At 35.4% G+C, this 21,175-nt stretch overlaps 1 protein-coding gene across 2 annotated transcripts; it reads left to right on the top strand.

Annotated features, from left to right (window-relative positions):
- The first annotated feature begins 563 nt into the window (after positions 1-563).
- On the top strand, positions 564-20,685 carry LOC121393108 (cysteine-rich protein 1-like). Of its 2 annotated transcripts, none has more exons than XM_041579988.1 (4): positions 564-637; positions 16,457-16,551; positions 18,664-18,718; positions 20,437-20,685. In XM_041579988.1, exons 1-4 carry the CDS (start codon positions 595-597, stop codon positions 20,523-20,525), a joined length of 282 nt encoding a protein of 93 aa, XP_041435922.1. In that variant the 5' UTR covers positions 564-594; the 3' UTR covers positions 20,526-20,685. The 2 variants fall into 2 exon arrangements, with proteins under 2 accessions (XP_041435922.1, XP_041435921.1); XM_041579987.1 differs by having other exon boundaries at positions 18,664-18,724.
- Positions 20,686-21,175: the final 490 nt, after the last annotated feature.

Here is a 21,175-nt window from a genome sequence, read left to right as displayed (position 1 = left end):
ATGTTCAACTGATGATTAAAATACATTCAACTAGATATAAATATTAATGCTTCAAAATATATTTACACACAATCAGCACATGAAGGATCCTCTTTAATGCTCTGCATTACCCACAATAAACCTGAACAGTATCTACAAGCTGTTTGAGACATAGCAGCAGAATAAATATACGGAATATAAAAAACAAAAAAAAAAATCTTTCTGTAAGCGGTTTTCTATGAAGCCATAAATATTTTACTAAAGTCAATGAGCATTTACACACAGCACTCAAGCTGGAACAAGGTACTTAATAAAGAATGTCTCTTTCTAATGCCTTTCCTTGATTTTATTTGAATCTTCAATTTGTGACAAAAGACAAACTGACTGAAGGAATACACAACAACGGTTCTGCTTAACCCACAGATATTCAGGTACTTGCTACAGCGAAGGCTCTGTCTTGTTTTCCTTTTTTTTTCAAATTTCAAAGAGCCTCATTTACATACCACAACATCCTGCCACAAAGCTGAACACAAAAAAAAAACAAAGATTGTCAGTTGAGCCAGAGATCATTTTTTACAAACTCATTTAGCTACTAAACATACAGCTGGAGAAAAGATGATTTCGTATTGTCCCATTTGCGCAAAGCCAGTTTATTTTGGTAAGTTTCTGTTTAATTACAATTCTTTCCTACCATTTCTTGTCCATATTTTACAATTATAACGAACACCATTGCACTGACAATACGGGGGTTATTTACTAAAACCGGGCTTTTAAAAATTCACGAATTTTTCGGAATTTATTAAACCCCAAGGCTGGAAAACTCCGAATCTGAAATCCCGGCATCTCAGACCTGTCGAGGTTGCATATAAATCAATGGGAGAAGTCCCAATGATTTTATTGATTTGTGCTGGGTCTCGTGCCAAACCCAGAAGTTTTCGGAGGTTTCGGGCAAGAATCCAAAAAAATTGTGAAAATCAAAGTAATTAACGCAAAGCAAATTTTCGGGAAAATTTAATAATAAATAAGCATTAAAAACCTGAGCGGCTTAGTTTGGAGTTTGTAGCAGCCAATATTGAGATAATTTCTGACCTTGATAAATAACCCCCTACAAGGAACATTTATTGACTTAAACAGCAATTCGGCAGGTTGTAGGTGGTGAACATTCGTATTTGAGTTCTTAAACAGCCAGAGTATGATAAATCTCAAAAATCTAAATAGAATTTTTTAAAAAAACTCAAATCGAATTTGAAAAACTCCCTAGTCAAATTTGACAGTTTTCGAATTTCAGTTCAACCCTTGATAAATCTGCCCCTTACTTGTAACTGTGGATTCCTCTTTTTCTTGTTTTTATCTTCTAGTATAGGTATGGGACCTGTTATCCAAAATGCTTGGGCTTGTGGTTTTCTGGATAATGGATCTTTCTGTAATTTGGATATTCATTCCTTAAGTCTACTAGAAAATAATTTAAAATGTTTAATAAATTAAACATAGGGAGGCACAGTTATTAAAGGTCGAATTTCGAATTCATGTGAGTTTTTAAAAACTCCATTAAATTCAAAAATACTCGAAATTCGACTGGGGTTATTTATAAAAAAAAAATCAAATATCTAAAACTCAGATTTTACTGACTCGAAAACTGTAATCGTGGATGTCAGGAAGGCTACTAACATGTCCAAATTGGTCCCTGGACATCTCCCATTAACTTACACATGAACTCAGCAGGTTTTAGGTGGCGAATAGTCGAATTTGAGTTCTTAAAGGGCCAGAGTATGATAAATCTCATAATTTGAAATTAAAACTCGAATCGAGTGTGGATAATTGACAGTTAAAATTTGAAAGTTTTGACCATAAAAACAAATTCTAAAATTAGAACTCAAATTAGAATTTTCAATTCGACCCTAAATAAATCTGCCCCTCAGGGTGTTATTTATCAAAAAAAAGTCCAACCAAACTAGATTCCACAATTTGCCATTCATCAATAACAAAACTAAAAAAAGATTGGGAAAAACCACAACTTTTTTCATCATTTTTAAAAATTTGGATTATTTGGATAAAATGGAGTTGACCATTCGGAGCTTTCTGGATAACGATCTTCCAGATAATGGATCCTATACCTGTATTATTGAATTTGCAGACTTTCATCTGCTGTTATAACAGAGCTGCCACCTGTAGTATTTTATTGGCCTGGTTGGTGAAAATGATACTTGACGCCAATGTTATTCATAGGGAACAAAAAAATCAGAAGCCTGGTATTTTTTCCTAAAAAATGTGGCAAACTCAAATACATTTCCCACAATCCTCAGCCATGTGAAAAATATATTTTAGCAACAGAATAAGGTATGGGAAACCCATTATCCAGAAAGCTCCTAATTATAGGAAGTTCATTTCCCACAGACTCCTTTTAAACAAATAAACAAAAATGTCAACATATATTTCCTTTTTCATCTGTAATAATAAAACAGTAGTTTGTACTTGATCTCAGCTAACATACAATTCTTTTGGGTTAACCTAATTTTTTGATTTTTTAACAGATTTAGGGGCATATTTATAATGCTATGTAAAAAAGGGCAGGATAATACACCCCACACTTCAAAAAATAAATGTTTTTTCTTATGTGACTTCCACCGGAAACAGTGGAAATTAACAACGTCAAAGCTGGTGTTCTCCTGGCGTAAAAATTACACACACCTTCGCCATTTACTTTACACAACTTTTTACACTGTTTTTTTCCACAAATTATGTTTTGCACAGCATAATAAATATGCTGCTAAAAGTATAGAGATACAAATACGGAAAGATCCCTTGTCCAGAAAACCCCAGTTCCCAAGCATTCTGGATATCAGGTCTGATACTTGTATGTGTTTGGGAATCTCAGCTGTATATTATTCATTAGAGAAAAGATGCTTTACTGAGTGTAATCACCAAACAGAAACAGAGAACACTATAGAAAGATAAATCGGAACTGTTGTTGGTTATTTAAGGTAATGTATATGTTATCATTATTATAACTTAAATGTACTGTAATTTGTAAGCAATAAAGCTCCAGTTTTGTACACTCTGAATAAATAATGAGTTACAAGAATGGTAAGAGCACCAAATGTGTTTTGATTAGTGAGCAGACAGGAAAAAAATAGCTGTAAAAAAAAAAACACTTTGAGAAAGTATTTCACTTCCTATTGCTAAGTGGGTGAATGTGGTGTGACATTTTTTTTCCGCATTGTTTCTTACGATTCACACCAGCATTTATTCATTTCAGGGATGAAAATAAACAAATGAAAACATTTGAACAAAAAGTTCAAAGTGTGTTACCATTAAAAAGTAGTTTTTAGGAAGATGCCTTTCACTACAGTTTTTGAAATTTACAGCTGTACTTTAAAGGGGTAGTGTGTACATATACAGGCCTTGGAACCCCTTACCCAACAACCTGTTATCCAGAAAGCTTACAGGTAGGCCATCTGCCATAGACTTCATCATAACCATAATGTTTAAAAAGTTTCTTTTTTTTCCCTGTAATAATAAAACTGTGGCTTGCACTTGATGGCAACTGAGCTGCACAAATCCATATTGATGGCAAAACAATCCTATTGGGTTTATTTAATGACATAAGGTACTGTATGGTAATCCAAATCAAGGAAGAACCCCTTATAAAGAAAGCACCAGGCTCTTAGCATTCTGAATAATAAATCCTAAACAAGTATAACCCTATTTTTTTGAATAAAAAAGAAATTAAACGTATACTAGAAATACATCCTACCTGTCCTTGAATTATTATTATTTTTTTATAATAATGAGCTTTGTATAAAAACCCCTCTTTTTTGCCACTTTTTGGGGGGTTTATATGTGTTACAGTAATTATCTGACTCACAAACGTAGTACTATTTCTCTGTTTGCCCTGATTGTTGCTAAATTTGGTGGTAAAGCTGGCAAGGAGTGTGGATACCCCTGTCCTAGGCAATTCTCACATGCACAAAGATTATTCCTGCATGTTATGTTGAACAGTGATCTAGTCCCCTTTAAAATAAGGATTAGATGTTTACCAAACAAAGCACCTAAATGATATCTGCTTTCTACAAATTCAAAAGTAAATGACAGGAAAACATGTTAGCAGTATGAATAACTACACAAATTCAAGATAGTTCCAGGTGGTCTTTAATTCAATAGCTATGGCAAGCCTATAGGCTCAAATTTGTCACATGGAGCAAGATTATGTTCAGATGAACCAATTACATGCAGCCTTATGACACAGCAGTACGGTACAACTGATGGTGCTATTATTTGCACACCACTTAATTACTTGCCAGAATGGGCAAACACCACCATCATTAGCTTTAGACTGTTAAAGATAAAATGGGTAATTTACTATTTTGAAGGCAGTATATTTTTTTTTTGCAGTATGTATTATTGCAGGTTGACGGTACCCAGTTGAACACAAGCGGGGTGGATGGGGGGATGGCATGTGTTTTTGTAGAGACTGCAGTCTACTCATCTTCCTGTCACAAATTGAATGTTTTATTGATAAATTTGCTTACGTTACAAACACAAATCAATTTAACTAAATTTTAAATGAACTAAAATTTTTTGCCAATATGTTAAAAAATATTTAATGATAGAAAGCCCAACAAATAGGATTTTGGTTGCATAGCCACCTCTTACAATATACTGTATAAAAGAACAAAAGTAAACTTTTTCCGTTATGAAAATGTCAATCTTCACTGAGATTTCATTAATATCTGTTAGTGGTTAGTGTGCTTCCCAAGTGACTATAGAAACATTGCAGCTAAAGGTCAAGAAGCATTTTAACTAGTTTTGTAACTAAGTTTACAGGAAAGGAAAACGTGTTAGCCCTACTGTGACTTTTCTGCCTTTTATTAATACTATATATGAGGGTTCGAGAGATATATAAGAGAAACTATACCCCTAAACCCCCAAAGAAATACATGTCATGAAACATATATTTTGAAAAAAGACTGTGAACTATGAAAGATTCAGAAATAATGTAGGTGCAAACTTATTATCTATTGCATTTTTATTGGAGTAGCAGATCTGTCAACTCCCCCGAGTTACCAGATTTTTCACTCTGTCCCCCTGTCTCCCATCACTCTGATGCATTCCCCTGAATTTTCACGATTTGCAGACAAAAAATCCAGTGTGCGCATGCGCAGAACATTTCAGTGATGTCAGCGGAGCAAAGTGCATATGCACAGTGTGGTTTTGTCGACTTCATGACAAGGGGACGCCTCAATTTGACCCTTCGCCTTGAGCTATCCCACTGGACCCCATTATTACATACCTTAATGAAACCAGGAGACAGAGGTGGGTGTAAAATGGCCACAGCATTTATTCACATTTTATTAAATAAATAGAACCATGCCAGCTTAACACAAGGCAATATTCTAAAGCCAGAATTTAACAAGAGATCGCTACTATGCTCTGCCGCCAACATGAGAGAAGTTCAGCAGCCCTGCTGCCGGACCTGCATCTACAGTGTGTCAATTATAGGAAATCCAAGCAGGCTGCCCCCTAGCACAAGCAGTAGTAGCATCTGTATCAATCAATCCACCGTGCAGTCACAGGAGAGAACCTTCTTTCTCCCTATTCTAAACTGCAGTACTCTGGTACACTGCTGTAACAAATAAAACTTAAAATATAGTATCATATGTGAACTGTTTTGATCCAAAGGAAGGCAAAAAAACCAGCCCAAAGCCAGTGCCAATTATGCTTTAAGAGGGAAAAAATTCCATCCTGAACCCAATTGCGATCAGAAACATCCCCTGTATCAAGCATTTCTCATTCATTTAACTTGAATGAATACAATAAAGACTCTCACAATTATAATGTGTAAAGATACAGAAACCACAATATAACAGCACTTTCATGAAAACATCCATATTCAGTTATTAATAGAAAATATTAATAGAAAATATAGTCGAAAAATCCTGACATTTCATAAAATTTGCAAAATGGGGGAGGGTGGGTGGAATGTTTCTCCCTGCTCAGAAGATAAGGAAGTGAACTGCTTCTTCCCCTGACATCACATCCCTCTCTTACTCCACCCCTGGGCCTGGCCATCTTCTGCTTTAACTCATTCCTTCTCACCTAAACACAGCTACATGTGATTCTGCACATCTCTGACCTAGACCAGTATAATTTGGCTGCTAGTCATTCGGATCCCTTGTCAGCAGCCTTTGTGCCGGGGATTTCTTCTTTACTGTATATTTCAAGTCATTCCCTAAGCTCAGTAAGTGACAGCAGAACAGAGCATGTGCAGTGAATCAGCAGAAAAGAAGATGGGGAGCTACTGAGCAGGGTTGGACTGGGATGCCGGGGCACTGGGTAAAAACCCAGGGGCCCGGCATTGGTGGATCACAGCATTGGTGGCCCAAGGCCCTTTAATTACATTGGTGATGCAGCACATCCTGTGGTGGAGCCAATATGTCCCTGAGGACCAATGGGCCCACCGCTTTCCAGACCACCCACCCTCCCTCTTCACTCGCACAACAGTGGCGCACAGACATCCTGCAGTAGCGGAGCGGAAGAGGTCACCCGGTGCAGGATATGGATGCTGACAGTGGTGCGCGCCGGCATCACGGATCGTTCTGCATCTGCCTTCTGCAGACTGCATGTACCTCCTGTCGTGACGCAATGTCCTCCCTGACTGCCTAACAAAAGTTAGTGCGCAGGTGCAGGCAGTGGACGATTCTGGGAAGTGGATGGTGAGGGCCTGGCCTGGGCGACTAAGAGAGACTGACTGGGAGCAGGAACAGAGTCACCAATTGACTACTGCTAGTAGTTACTACTACAGAGCACAGAAGAGCTTGGAGCAATTACTTGCTGTGCTGAAGCTTCCATTTGTTCACTGCTACAGCACCAGGTACTGACACTGATTGTATCTGTCAAATTCTTTTTATTTAAAAAATTGGACCTGAACTGTCGTTTCCATTACAACAAACACTTCTTTCTTTTATTATTTATATATTTATTATTTTTATTTATTATTTAAAAAATTAAAAAATTCTTTAAAAAAAAATCAGTTTCAGCATCCACTCTGTTGCTAGCGTGGAGATAAGCAGACAAGATATTATTACAGCAGCCTTGTCTAACATATAACTCAACATGTGTTTTTCAGCTTCTTAAAATTAAGCTTCACCAAAAAACAGTGAAGCTGTGGAATTCCCTACCAGATGATGTTGTAATGGCTGATATAATTAAAGTGGTTGTTGATTAACTAATATGATGTAGCAATGATGTTCTGAGACAAGTTGCAATTGGTCTTAATTTTTTTATTATTTGTAGTTTTTCAACTTCTTGTTAAACTCTCCAGTTTGGAATTTCAGCACATATCTGGTTGCTAGGGTCCAAACTACCATAGCAACCATGCACTGATTTGAATAAGAGATTTGAATAGGAGAGGGCCTGAATAAAAAAGATAAGCAATAAAAATAAACAATTACATTAGTTTTATGGTATGGGTGCCGTGGTTTGTCATCCCCAATTGAAAACTGGAGAGAGTTTATGGTTTATTGTATGATGACATATAAACTTTGCCCAGTCATCTACACTCTTGCACAAACTTCTTATTTAAGAGGGATTATTCTGTGCACTTTTCAATCTGGAAATTAATGCAAGATAATGTTTTTGTGCTTTGTTGGTTAAAGTTTGGTTTGCTATAATTAATTTATGAACAAAGGTGTTATAAACTTGTTCATATTGTATGGGCACTTACTAAAAGGGATTCTATTATGCTCTTGTATTTTTGACCAATAATTTAATTCAATATTGTTACTGCCATTCCAGTCTTTTTTTTTTTTAATAAAATGTTCATTTTGATATTTATTTGTGGTTGCTATTATGTACCAGAGCGGTGCAGGCCCTTGAGATAAGGTTTCCTGGTGGGCCCCAGGCACCCCAGTCCGACACTGCTACTGAGGCATTTTGGAGACACAGATTTTCACTGCTAAGACATTTATAGCCTACTGCTTTAGCTCAGCTTTAGCTCAGCTTTAGTTCTCCTTTAAGCTGTAAGTTTTGGGAATGTCTACCCAGTCCTCATGTTTCTACTAGAGAGCTTTAATGTTCATACTGTGTGTGATTCACAAAGAGGAGGAAAAGAAGCAGTGGTGACGAGCACAACTATGCAAAATTACAAGAAGCAACTTTATACACAAGTACCTTTAAATCATTTTATATTCATGCTACAACTGTACCTGAAGTTGCACAACTGCACTTGCTGATCTTAAATGACCCTCAAGGTTAATTGTATTTAGTTTTTTAGGTTAATATATTCTTCTTCATTTTAATCACTAAGGTCCCTTTTCTTGTCAGAATATGGCTCTCAGAATTAATTTTTCTTATTTAATTAAATCAGTGTAGTTAAATATCTAGAAAATGTGAGCAATGTATTAATTCAGTAATTATCTACAAATAGATGGCATGAACTATAAAATGACCTCAGCTATGGTGTATCATGAGTGTATCATGAACGTGAATCTATTACTTTTAATAATTTATTGTACTGTAGCTAGTATGGTGTCTTATGTTTGACATTTTTTTAATTGCCTAAGCCATAGAAATGATTAACTCTCTGACCAAAAAGCACATTTTAATGAATCAATGAATGGTTGCCCAAAAAGTATATGTATCAATGATACAGGTATAGGTTTACTGCATAAAAGTTTTTCTGTAATTTGGATCACCATCTATAAAATAATTAAAATTCAAAAATCAAACATTAAGGGAGAAGAAAAACTATTGAGGCGGATTACCAATAGATTAGCCACAATAGTGCAAGATAGAACACTATATTTATTTTGTAGAATGTTTTACCATACCTGAGTAAACTGCTTTAGAAGCTCTCTCTGTTTAGTATAGCAGCTACCATATTAGCTTGGTGTGATATAACTTCCTGCTTGAGTTTCTCACTGCTTGCCCATAGCTCTAGATTACAGCAGATCTGGATTACATCAGGTAGAGGAGGAGGGAGGGGGAGAGGAGCAAACTGAGCATGCTTAAGCCCTCAACCAGGAGGTTTAAACTGAAGGCAAGAAGTCTGATGCAGAAGCCCATGTGTACACAAAATAAGGACAGAGGACAGATCATTACTTTGTGGCTTTACTGGTAAACTCAATAGGATTGCTTTGCCACCATTATTGAGTCATGCAGTTTACGAAGACAAAAAAACACCCATGATGGCATATAGGAGTGGTCGTAATCTGAGTTATTTCTTTTTTGGCAAGGACCTTTCAGTGACAAAGTCTAGAAAGACCACTTGGTTGAATAAACCCCTTAAATAAGCCTGTTACAAATGTATGAATTGTTTTACTAGTGGTGGGATGTCACAAGACTCCTACGTTACACACCCACATTCGGAAAGGAAATTTATGATACAGCAAACGGTCACGTGCAACAAAAGATTATGTGGTGTATATGATTTAGTGGGTTGCACTGTGGAAAAGCTTCTACAACATATAGAAAGTATATGAACAATCAAAACAGCTCTATCAAGCTTCTATTGGCGAGTGGGGGATCTGAGCAAACGGTGAGAAGAAATTGGCTGCACTACTTGCATACACTCCCTCAGTTCAGACACATCATTGATCATGTACCACCCCCGAGCAGAGGAGGTGATAGAAACCTGGCACTATTGAAAAGGGAATTGATATGGATCTTCAAATTGGGGACACTGACACCCAGGGACTTAATGAGACATAAACTATTTTATCTTTTTTGGTTAAAAAAATTTAACTTCAACACAAACTGAAGACTGTGATGCCCTTGACTCTTTAAGCCTTCATTCATTCCTTTGTATATTTATGTTTGGAACTTTGTATGGGGCCAATTGCACAGACCACTTTGGAGCTATTAGTATGTGTTCTTTCATTTGCTGGCTACATTTCCTTGCTGTAAGATGAACATTTCCTTGTATTTCCTCCTAAGCCAGCCATATGGATACTTTGTGGACTTTATGCATTTGATGAAAAGTATCTTTTGTTTCATCATTACCAAATAGTTCTCTGTTTTTCCTTGGATATTCTACTACAGGATATTTTGTGATACAGAATTGTATGGCATTGACATCACGATATGGAGTTGAAATGCCCATGACAGAATGTATGTAGACTGTGTGCTGTAGGTTCAGTAGGTTTGGGCGGTATGGTTCACAAATTTCCCTAGTAGACTCTGCAAAGGTGTCTGCCATTAACTCTGTGATGGGTGTTTGCTATGCACCACTCTGTTAGGTTACCCTAAACTGACCTGATGACTCATTAGTAAAACATATAATATTTCTGCAATGTGTGTCTGATGGCTCGTAGGCCGCTTGCCAATTTGCCAGTGAGCTTAGGGTGAAGGGGTAGGTCTTGTGCTAGCACACCAGGAAGGGTGTTTGATGTCAGAGCAGTACGACAGGATAAGGAAGGTAAGGGGAGATACTATGGGACAGCATCTCCTGGCATACAAACCTGCAGGCTGCCTTTAGAGATTTGCTCCTTTGATATCCTACAGTTATATGCACTCTTCTACTGCTGATTTTTGGGCGACATGACAAATGAGAATAAGAGTGGATACTGATATGGTGCTTCTTGTGATAAATATCTAAATACTGGTTGCTGTGTACACTTATGATTTTTCTGGATAACTTTATTGCCAGTTCAGGAAATATCTATTTATATTATTCAGCGGATTTACCCAGAGATAGGGTCAGGCCGATGGTTTTAATCCACTTCACCACTACTAAGTAATACACCTTTGGGAGGTTATACATGCTTAATTTAGGAGATTGAAAGGTGTTAGTTCTGTGTGTGTGTGTGTGTGAATATATATATATATATATATATATATATATGTATATATATATGTATAGATATATATATGTATATATATATATGTATATATATATATGTATATATATATATATATATATATGTAGAGCGCACCAGTTAGACTAGTGTGTATATATATGTATATATGTATATATATATGTATATATGTATATATATATATATATATATATATATATATATATATATATACACACTAGTCTAACTGGTGCGCTCTACATATATATATATATATATACATATATATATATATACATATATATATATACATATATAGTGAATAAAGTACCCCCCCCCCTTGTAAAATATAAGGATATTATAAGTTACTGAGGAGTTTCATGACCATATAAAAACACAAGGCCGAAGGTCATGGAACTCCGAGATAACTTATAATATCCTCATATTTTACAACTGGGGGTACTTTATTAATTATAATACACAAATTTTAGTGAGTCATGTGACAGAAATTACATCACTACTCACCGTTTATAACTGATGACATCACTACTCACCGTTTATAAGGATATCATTTACAAGATATTCACGGCTTTTGTGTATTATAACAACATATACTCACTGTACCGAACATAGAATGACTCTCTGCAAATTAGAGAGTACACGTAGAGAGTTAGGCAGCTTGCATAGGTATTTCCCCAATCTTCAGGATTACCTTACTCTAAAAAGACTACGTTCTCCCCTGAGTCTAACACTTAGGCACTACTATGGAGTCAGTAATACCCGGGATTTTAATCCCTCTAATATCCTTGTCTGAGCTTTGAGCTGCTCAACTACATACCCTATCTATCACTCATAGAGTGATCTATTAAAGGGTATAACTATCACTTTACTATACTCAGGCTGAGTTCCACCACCCCTAACCTCTGCAGCATAACAGAGGAAAGGTTCAGCAGCAATGGACGCTGACCTCATGGTTTGCAAGCCTTTTATACTATGCCATACTATGATTTCTAGTAATTTTAGGCTAGCTAATTCAGTCAGTGTGGATGGGAAAAGAGCATTTCTCTTCATTTGGTTTTAGGAGATCAACAGTTATTTGGGTTTTTTTATTTAGTTATATAATTGTTGTTCAATTTTATGTTAGTAACCCTTCTTTTCAAATATTCACAAGAGTAAGATACAAGTTAATATGTATAAAATCTATTTGTACCACGTGTATTATATACAATACTTTTTGAGAGATGCAAAAAAATTCTAAAGCACTGGAGTCCTGCATTAATCAAAAGCAAGAATAAAACATTACACTTTTGCATGTGATAAGCCAACCATGGATTGTTATAGAGATATTAATCAGCATCTGACATTTATTATGAGCAACCCTGTAGTTATTAGCTGATTTGATGGAATATTCTGTTATTATTGTTGTGGTTAGCATTACAATAAAAGGGAAACTTCAATGTAGCTAAAGTATTTGATATCATCCTTTTTTTAAAGCATAACAATAGTATATCCTGATTCATATATATATCCTTATATATATATATATATATATATATATATATATATATATATATATATATATATATATATATATATATATATATATATATATATATATATATATATAGAAGAATATAAGTGATGATTTTATAAAGTCATTTGTAAAATACAACTGGAGTGCTGGTCCAATTTGAACTTTGTATGATAACCTTTGACCAAGCACCCACCACAGAATCAAGACAGAGTGCGGATACTGTTTGAAACAATAAATATATATATATACACATATATACTGAACTTGAATTTTTAGATTTACACCTATGTTTAAAAGAGGCTGGTGTGGAATATTCTCTGTTCCGCAAAAGTACTGATCGTAACACTTTGCTTCATTCCACAAGTTGCCATGCACCGGCATTGAAGCGTTCCTTACCTGTGTCACAATTTTGCCGTGTACTAAGAAATAATTCTAATCAAATTACTTGCGAGAAACAATTGACACAGATGAGGGAGCGATTCATTTGCCGTGGCTATGACATTAAATCACTTGATGTGGCATTACAGAAAGCTAGGCTTAAAGTTTCGGCACAAAAATCAGATGACCATACCACAAAAATAAGCCCGCTTATAGTGTCTACTTGCTTCACTAATATGTCTTCCTCGTTAAACCAAGTATTTAGAGCTAATTGGCATATCATTAAAGCAGATGACACGTTGGGTCGTCTTTGCCCTGATCCACCCATGATGGGTTATAGGCGCGGACGAAGTCTCCGAGACCTTTTAGTAGCCAGTGACCCTGTTCACTGCTACAGTGATAGTCCAACTGTGATCCCTTGGCTCTCGTCCAATAAACCAGGGTGTTTTAAGTGCCCTTCTTGTTTGTCTTGCAGATCGATGACACCGGGCACGAGTTTTGTACATCCCTTAACTGGCCATAGATATAAGATCCGCCATCATATAACTTGCACTACAACACATGTAATTTATCTTATCACCTGTCCTTGTGGCCTTTCATTTGTGGGCAAAACGGATTTAATGTTGCGACTCCGCATTGATGCCCATAGATCAGCAATCAACACGGCCTTTAGGGATCAAAAAACCACTAAACCAGTGGCCAAACATTTCTTGGAGATGGGTCATAGGGTCCCAACATTAAAGTTTATTGCGATTGATCACATCCAGCCCAGAAGGGGTGGAGATAGATCTCGCCTCCTTCTACAACGTGAAACCTTCTGGATTAAAACATTAGACACCCTTTCTCCCAAAGGTTTGAATGAATATTGCACATATAGCTGTTTTTTGGCCAAAAGATAACATGTTTTTATTATATTGTTTATATTATACATTTTTGTCTTTTTGTGTTTTTGTTTAATTAGTTCTCATTAACATATGGTGTGTGATGTCAGCAACAAGGCGTGACTTGTGAAACCTTTATAACTGTCACCTTTATTTCCTGTTTTTAAATGAGTTAATGCATCTTGACAAAGGTCCCAGACCATGGACCGAAACGTTGATGCTTTTATAAAAGATGAATAAATATTGAATTTTACCCAAACCGGTGTGCGTGCCGCTACGATCCTTTCTTTCTTATATATATATATATATATATATATATATATATATATATATTTTTTTTTTATTTATTTTTTTTTTTTTTTATGTCACATAGTTTCCACTGTATCTTGCTGTGGAATGTGTATGTTCCATTATTTTTGCCTAAACTCAAAAGTTGGCATTTCTGAGTGCTAATGGGAAACATTCAAAACAAACAGCTACAAGAAAACAGTAGCAGTTAGTGATGGTGAATATATTCGCCAGGCATGCATTCATGGCAAATTTCTGGATTTCGAAGACTGTCAAATGTTTTTGCGAAACTGCTGTGAAAATTCGCTGTGGGAAAATTCGCCGCAAAAAAAAATGGTGGCTCGTCAAAATTGTTGCACATCAAAGTTATTTAGACAAAAGAGTCGCACACATAAAAATTTTGCTTGTCAAAATTATTAGACGCTCATTGACTTGGGTCGCGCATCAAATTCATTTTGACGCCCATTGACTTCAATGCGCTTTGCGAATTTTACGCAGTTTCACAAATTTCTGGGCAAAACAGGACAGATTTGCCAATCACTAGTCAGCTGTTTAGTGCAAGAGAGGCAGTAAACTCTGGGACATTTCAGCCATGAGAAGGAAGAACTATACTTCAAAAAACACTTCCTATTTTAGGCAAAAAAGTACTTTGTGATCTCTTTATTATCCCAAATTCAAATTGCCACTCCAGCAGCAATCACAAAATAAAGACAACAATTTAAAAGGCAGGATTGGGATCTATTATCTGGAATGCTTGAGATTAGACTTTTCTGGATAATTGTTTTCCCCATAATTTGGATCACTTTGCTTTAAATCTTCTAGAAAGCATTTACAAACATTATCCAATAGAATTGTTTTCTCACTGATATTGATTTCATGCAGTATAGTTATCATCAAGTATAGGTATAGTATTCATTTTCTGGAAATCCGTTATCCAGAAAGCTCCAAGTTACAGGAAGGTGAACTCTGTCAGACTCCGCTATAATGAAATAATTCAGACTATAATGAAATAATTCAGTTTTTTAAAAATGATTTCCTTTTTCTCTGTAATAATAAAACAATTCCATGTACCTGATCCCAATTAAAATATAATTCATGCTTATTGGAAAACTACCCTATTGGGTTTATTCAATGCTTAAATGATTCTTAGTACACTTAGGGGCATATTTATCAAGGGTCAAATTTCAAATTGAAAACTTCAAATTTCAAATTCAAAAAGACCAACTGAAATTAAGGGTTTTTTTTGGGTCGAATAGGTCAGTTTTAGATCGAATAGGTTCGTTTTCGGCCAAATTCGAATCGAAGGAATAGCACATTCGATCGAATTCGATTACATTTTTTTCCAAAATGAACTTTGATTTTTCAAAGTCCATTGACTCCAAATAGGTTCTAGGTGGTCCCCCATATGCTAAAACAGCAATTCGCCAGGTTTTAGATGTGGAATGATCGAAGACTAATTTTTAAAGAGACAGTACATGATAAATTTAGATATTCAAATTTTTTAATTTTTTGCAAATTTGAATAGAATTTGGACTATTCCCTAGTCAAAGTACACAAAAATAGCTTGCAATTCTAATTTTTTCAATTTCGAAAAATCACCTCAACCTTTAATAAATCTGCCCCTTAAACCCCAAATTACAAAAAGACCCCTTTTCTAGAATGCTCAAGGTCCTGAGCATTCTGGATAACAAAGAAAAAGGAAATAAAAAATGTTTGAATTATTTGGTTTAAACAGACTCTATGGGAGATCGGCTACTAGTAATTTGTTTAGCCCATTCAATTTTAGTATGTTATAGAATGTCCTTCAATGTTTTCAACTGGTCTTCATTTTTTAAATTTCCTTTAGTTTTTTTTCCAGTTATTTGCCACCTTCTACTGCCTTCCATATTTTAAATGGGAAGGGGGGCTCGTCAGCAGCCTAAATAAGCATTGTTCTGTAAGGCTACAGTTATGTTGTGATTATTTTTTATTACTTTATTATTCCATTCTCTCATTCAAACCCCTGCCCGGTTGCTAGGGTAAATTGGACCCTAGCAACCATATAGTTGCTGAAATTCCCAATCAGAAAGCTTCTGAATGAAAATCTGAATAATTTAAAGTAAATATTTAAAAATAAACACCTATTGCAAATCATCTCAGAATATTATTTTCTGCATTATACTAAAAATGTATTTAAAGATGACCTAGCCATTTCACAGCATATCGCCTTATAGGGACATACAGTAAACAAGTTGTAAATTGAAAAAAGAAACGTATTTAACAATACAATAGTGTATTTTTGCAATATTGTGTAATATTGTTCAATAATTCAATAATACAAACTTTTAATTTATTTGCAGTCCTGGTTTCCTACTTTTATACGAGGCCTAGGTGGTTTGAGAAAGATTAAATGGAAAAATATCATGCATACAGCCACATATGTTTTTGTTAATGTTTTTATAGTATTTCCCAACTAAAAGCCTTATTAGCAACTACTCTTTGGTGGTTTATCTTCAAAACTTAAACTAAAAAGTAAGGTTATTATGCCCCAATTATCTAAATGATCCTGTGTTAATAGAAGAGTGTTGACTAAATAAGATGTGCTTTTGTTCCTATTGATATAGCTGAGAGAAAACGTTCACTTGGCAAAGATTACCATCCCTTATGCCTGAAGTGTTTTCAGTGCAAACGGCAGCTAACAGCTGGTCAGCATGCAGAGGTAAGCACATAAAGTACCTTTACTTGCTATAGAAGTGATTGCATCAGTGACTACAAATCAATATACCGTTCACTTAAGGACTGACAACATCCTCCTCGTATGCAGCTAAAAATAAGGCTATAGGTCAGTTTACTAAATCTGACTTTAAGTTTCCGCATTTATCATTGAGAATATTTTCCCGCCATAATATTCGCAGCGACTAAGTTTACTAAACAGGGATGTGCTCAGAAGTCATTGCGATCACTTGCGGTAACTACGTTAATGAACCAGCTTACGTTAGCGGTAATTTTAGCGAGTTGCAAATTTTCTGGCGACAAATTACGTTTTCGCGAATATTTATGCTATAAAATAGTCTTGTTTTATGGCGGTTATTATGGCAATTTTTACTGTGACATTTATGGCCAGAAATGCATCTTCAAATCTCAAACTTTATTGACTGATGATTATTCCATCCAACAACATTACCAGAGTAACATCAATCAAACATGTCTGCATCATATAAACCCTTGTGCCAATAGAATCATATGAACAAGAAATCATACCAGTTAATCTCTTTGCTTCATATTAATGCACAGTTAAATGTAGCCAATTGCTGTTGCAACAGATAGAAGCAGAAGCCAAAACATCCTGTCAGCAATAGCTACAGATCTCTCTCCTGTCAGCAAAGAATGATGAGTAAAAAAACAAAACTATTATGGAATATTTCCTGCCCCGTGAGAATTTTCTGGCGAAAAAATACTTTTACACCACTACATTGGTGGCGGTAAAATTTTGCGAATATTCTTGCGTAAATTTTGTCTTTTGCACATTTCGCTGTTTGGTAAACCAGGCTTTAATGTGTACGTAGCGTTATTTTCAGTGAATGCAATAACTGGCAAAACACAGTTTTGTGCAAGAAAATTCGCAAATTTATATTTACCGCAGGTTAGTAAACTGGTGAAAACATATTTCGCGACAAATTTGTCTATATTTTGTGCTCATTTTTATTCGGCACTTTAGTTAACAGACCCCCATAGTCGGTTGCCAGGCATTTTAGCATATACAGTGTGGGTTTAAAGTCTCTGCACTACTAATTACACAGCCGAATGCCCATGTGATGAAGCACTGATGTTTTATATTGTTGCTAAGTTTGAAATGAAAGGATGTCAAGAATCCAAGTCCAATACCCTATTATAGGTCATTCTTGCTAAGTTCCTCTGGATACTCTATAATTACTGTAAATTATTATTTACTGGCTCATAAACTTTGCTATCTGATGGTGACCATCAAGATTGCTACCAGCCCCAACTATTGGCTGAATTATAAAAAAAACGTTCTAAAAAAGAATTGTGGGTGTAACCTTTAGAAACATGTTCAGTGGGGTGCAGAATCAAGGAGAATTCTGAGTGCTCAATTTGGAGTTAAGAAAGTATTCTGCCCTCTTTCAAATCCATATCAAATTCCATCTGGTAGAGAAGTCTGTCATTAATATTATGGAACCCTCTTGCCATTTTGGCCAAAAAATGAGCAGTGAGCTGACAAATGCTGACAGATACGTTCTGTGTGCTGTTACATGTACCTATGTTATGATTTATTTTTATTTAGAAGTAGCTCAGCCTACTTAACATGTCTCCATCTTGCTTATTAAATGTGTGGTTCCCCTTTAGTTAATCTTTAGTATGTTATATAATGGCCAATTCTAAGCAACTTTTCAATTGCCCTTCATTTTTTCTTTTTTTTAAGTTTTTGAGTTTTTGAATTATTTGCCTTCTTCTTCTGACTCTTTCAAGTGAGGGTCACTGACCACATCTAAAAATCAAGTGCTCTGTAAAGCTACAAATTTATTGTTATTGCTTTTTTTTTCACTCAGCTTTCTATTCAGGCCCTTTCCTATTCATATTGCAGTCGCATTCAAATCAGTGCATGGTTGTTAGGGTAATTTGGACCCTAGAAACCAGAATGCTGAAACTGCAAACTGGAAAGCTGCTAAATATCTGAAAAAAAAAGACAAATAAAAAATGATGTGGTAAAATGAATGAATTTATGGAAAGATATATGTATGTGCGGTTTTCTTTAGAAATGATTTTGTTATATATAACCTTTCTAAATAAAGTTAATTTTTTCTCTATCCAGTATGATGATAAGCCATATTGCAACCATTGCTACTTGCTGCATTTTGGACCAAGAGGTAAAGGTATTGGCTTTTTCATTCAACATTTCAGATCCATTTACCTTCAGCAATATCTATCAATCAATTTTTGAGTCAGCATACAGATAGATGTTCTCTGGAAAATTCACTATTTCCTTTCTATATTGCCTTATTAACAAAAAGAATATTACCAACTAAAGTGTTATTATGGTTGTCTTGACGTATTTATCTTGTGTTACATAGATTGCTGTAAAATAGTCTAAAGTCCCACAACTCCAGCAGGAGAAACGGAAGTTGTCCTCTGTTTCTATTTTCTATAGGCCATTCCGCTATCTTAAAAATTGTTTGTAAAAAATTGTCCATGGAAATGTTTGTGTTTTAAAAGCAGTCTATATTTGCCAAGAAGGGAAAGCTGTCTCTCTATCGATTATAGATATTTCACACTGTCAGTTATACTTACCTAGTTGGTTTATTTATGCACATTTTTTGGTGTACTATTTGTCCTGGAAATTGTTTTAAATGTTGGCAAAAAGCTTGTGAATGCTATACAGGTATGGGATCCATTATCCGGACACCCATTATCCAGAAAGCTCCAAATTACGGAAAGGCCATCTCCCATAGACTCCATTATAATCAAATAATTCATATTTAAAACGTATTTCTTTTTTCTCTGTAATAATAAAACAGTAGCTTGTGCTTGATCCTAATATAATAAAATTAATCCTTATTGGAAACAAAACCGGCCTATTGGATTTATTTAATGTTTACATGATTTTCTAGTAGACTTAAGGTATGAAGATCCAAATTACAGAAAGATCTGTTATCAGGAAAACCCCAGGTCCCAAGCATTCTGGATAACAGGTCCTATACCTGTACATTATCTCCCTTCTTTTTACAGTAAAGCTGCTTACTGCATTGATTTCTTACACATTGCTGGAACCCATTGTTTGCAGAGGGATTATCTAATGCTTTAGGGTAAAGGCACACGGGCAGATTCGGGGAGATTAGTGGCCCCGGCGACAAAACGCCTCTTCTTCGGACCGACAATCAACCCTTCTGCCTTCCCCTACCTTCTCGCTGGCTATAATGAAAAATTGCCAGCGGGATGGCACTTGCGGCACTTCATTTTCCGAAGTCGCACGAAGTTGCCTCACAAGAAAACTTCGGAAAACGAAATGCCGCGAGTGCAATCCCGCTGCCGATTTTTAATTTTTTCCATGTGCCCTTACCCTTAACGCTGCTGCATTTTTTTGCTTTTGATCAAGGGCAGGTAGATAATGTCTGCATACATAAACAGTATATGCAAAACATAAATGCAGTAGTAAAATGAGTGGGGACTGGTCATTTTCTTTTAAAAGCCAGAGGCTATGATGGTGATTGTATATAGAGATTCTGCTGTTTGTCAGACCAGTAGAGTGGGCCTCTGCTCCCTGACATTGACCCAAATGGTCATACAAATAAAGATTCACTTGAAAAGCTTTTCTTTTTTTTCTGACTGCTTCTCTGTTTAGGTACAATAATGTTTGTTTATTTGTTTGTTAAAGATAACATAACAAAACAACACTATCAATGTCACTGTTCTTAAAAAGTACAAATTATTGTATTGTGAATGTCATCCATTGTATACTTTGAAGAAGCCAAGTTTACATTTAAGGACAGCATTAGCAAGAAACCATTTATTCAAAACATACAGTATTATTATAAGACCTCCTTTTAAAATTTGAACTATCTTTTTGTTGTTATAATGTTTCATTAAGGAGCACGTGGATCAATATCAAGACCTTCAGCTCATACTGCAACAGTGCCTCCTTCATCCAAACCAGCAGCAGAGAACAAAGACAGATGATAAGGGTCTGGATTCATGAAGACTGAAATGGGCAATGTGGCTTGTACCCTTCTCCACATACACAAATTTTAAGCTACTAAAGGGGTAATTCAACTTTCAGTTAATTTTTTAGTATGTTATAGAACAGCTAATTCTGAGCAATTTTTCAGTTAGTCTTCATTGTTTCTTTTTAATAGTTTTTTAATGATTTGCTTTCTTCTTCTGACTTTTTCCAACATTCAAATGGGAGTCACTGACTCCATCTAAAAAACAAATGCCCTGTAAGTCTACAAAATAATTATTAGAGCTGTTTTTTTTTTGTATTGCTCCTCTTTCTATTCAGTTCCTCTCCTATTTATATTCCAGTCTTTTATGTCAATCAATGCATGGTGGCTAGGGTAATTTGGATCCTAGATTGCTAAAACTGCAAACTGGAGAGCTACTGAATAACAAGTAAAATTACTCAAATAATAAAAAAACAAAACAAAACCAACTGCAAATTGTCTCAGAATATCACTGTCTACATCATACTAAAAGTTAATTTAAAGGTGAACAACCTCTTTAAAACAATGCATTACCAGGTATTATAATTTTCATTGTTCTGTGCAAAAGTGAATTTTATTATGTTACTACCTTAGTAACATAGGGGACATATTTATGGCCCCAGGATA

This window comes from Xenopus laevis, chromosome 1S (assembly GCF_017654675.1).
Source record: "Xenopus laevis strain J_2021 chromosome 1S, Xenopus_laevis_v10.1, whole genome shotgun sequence".
Taxonomy (NCBI): domain Eukaryota; kingdom Metazoa; phylum Chordata; class Amphibia; order Anura; family Pipidae; genus Xenopus; species Xenopus laevis.
The sequence above is the reverse complement of the archived record's forward strand: the minus strand, read 5'-3'. Positions and strand labels throughout refer to the sequence as shown.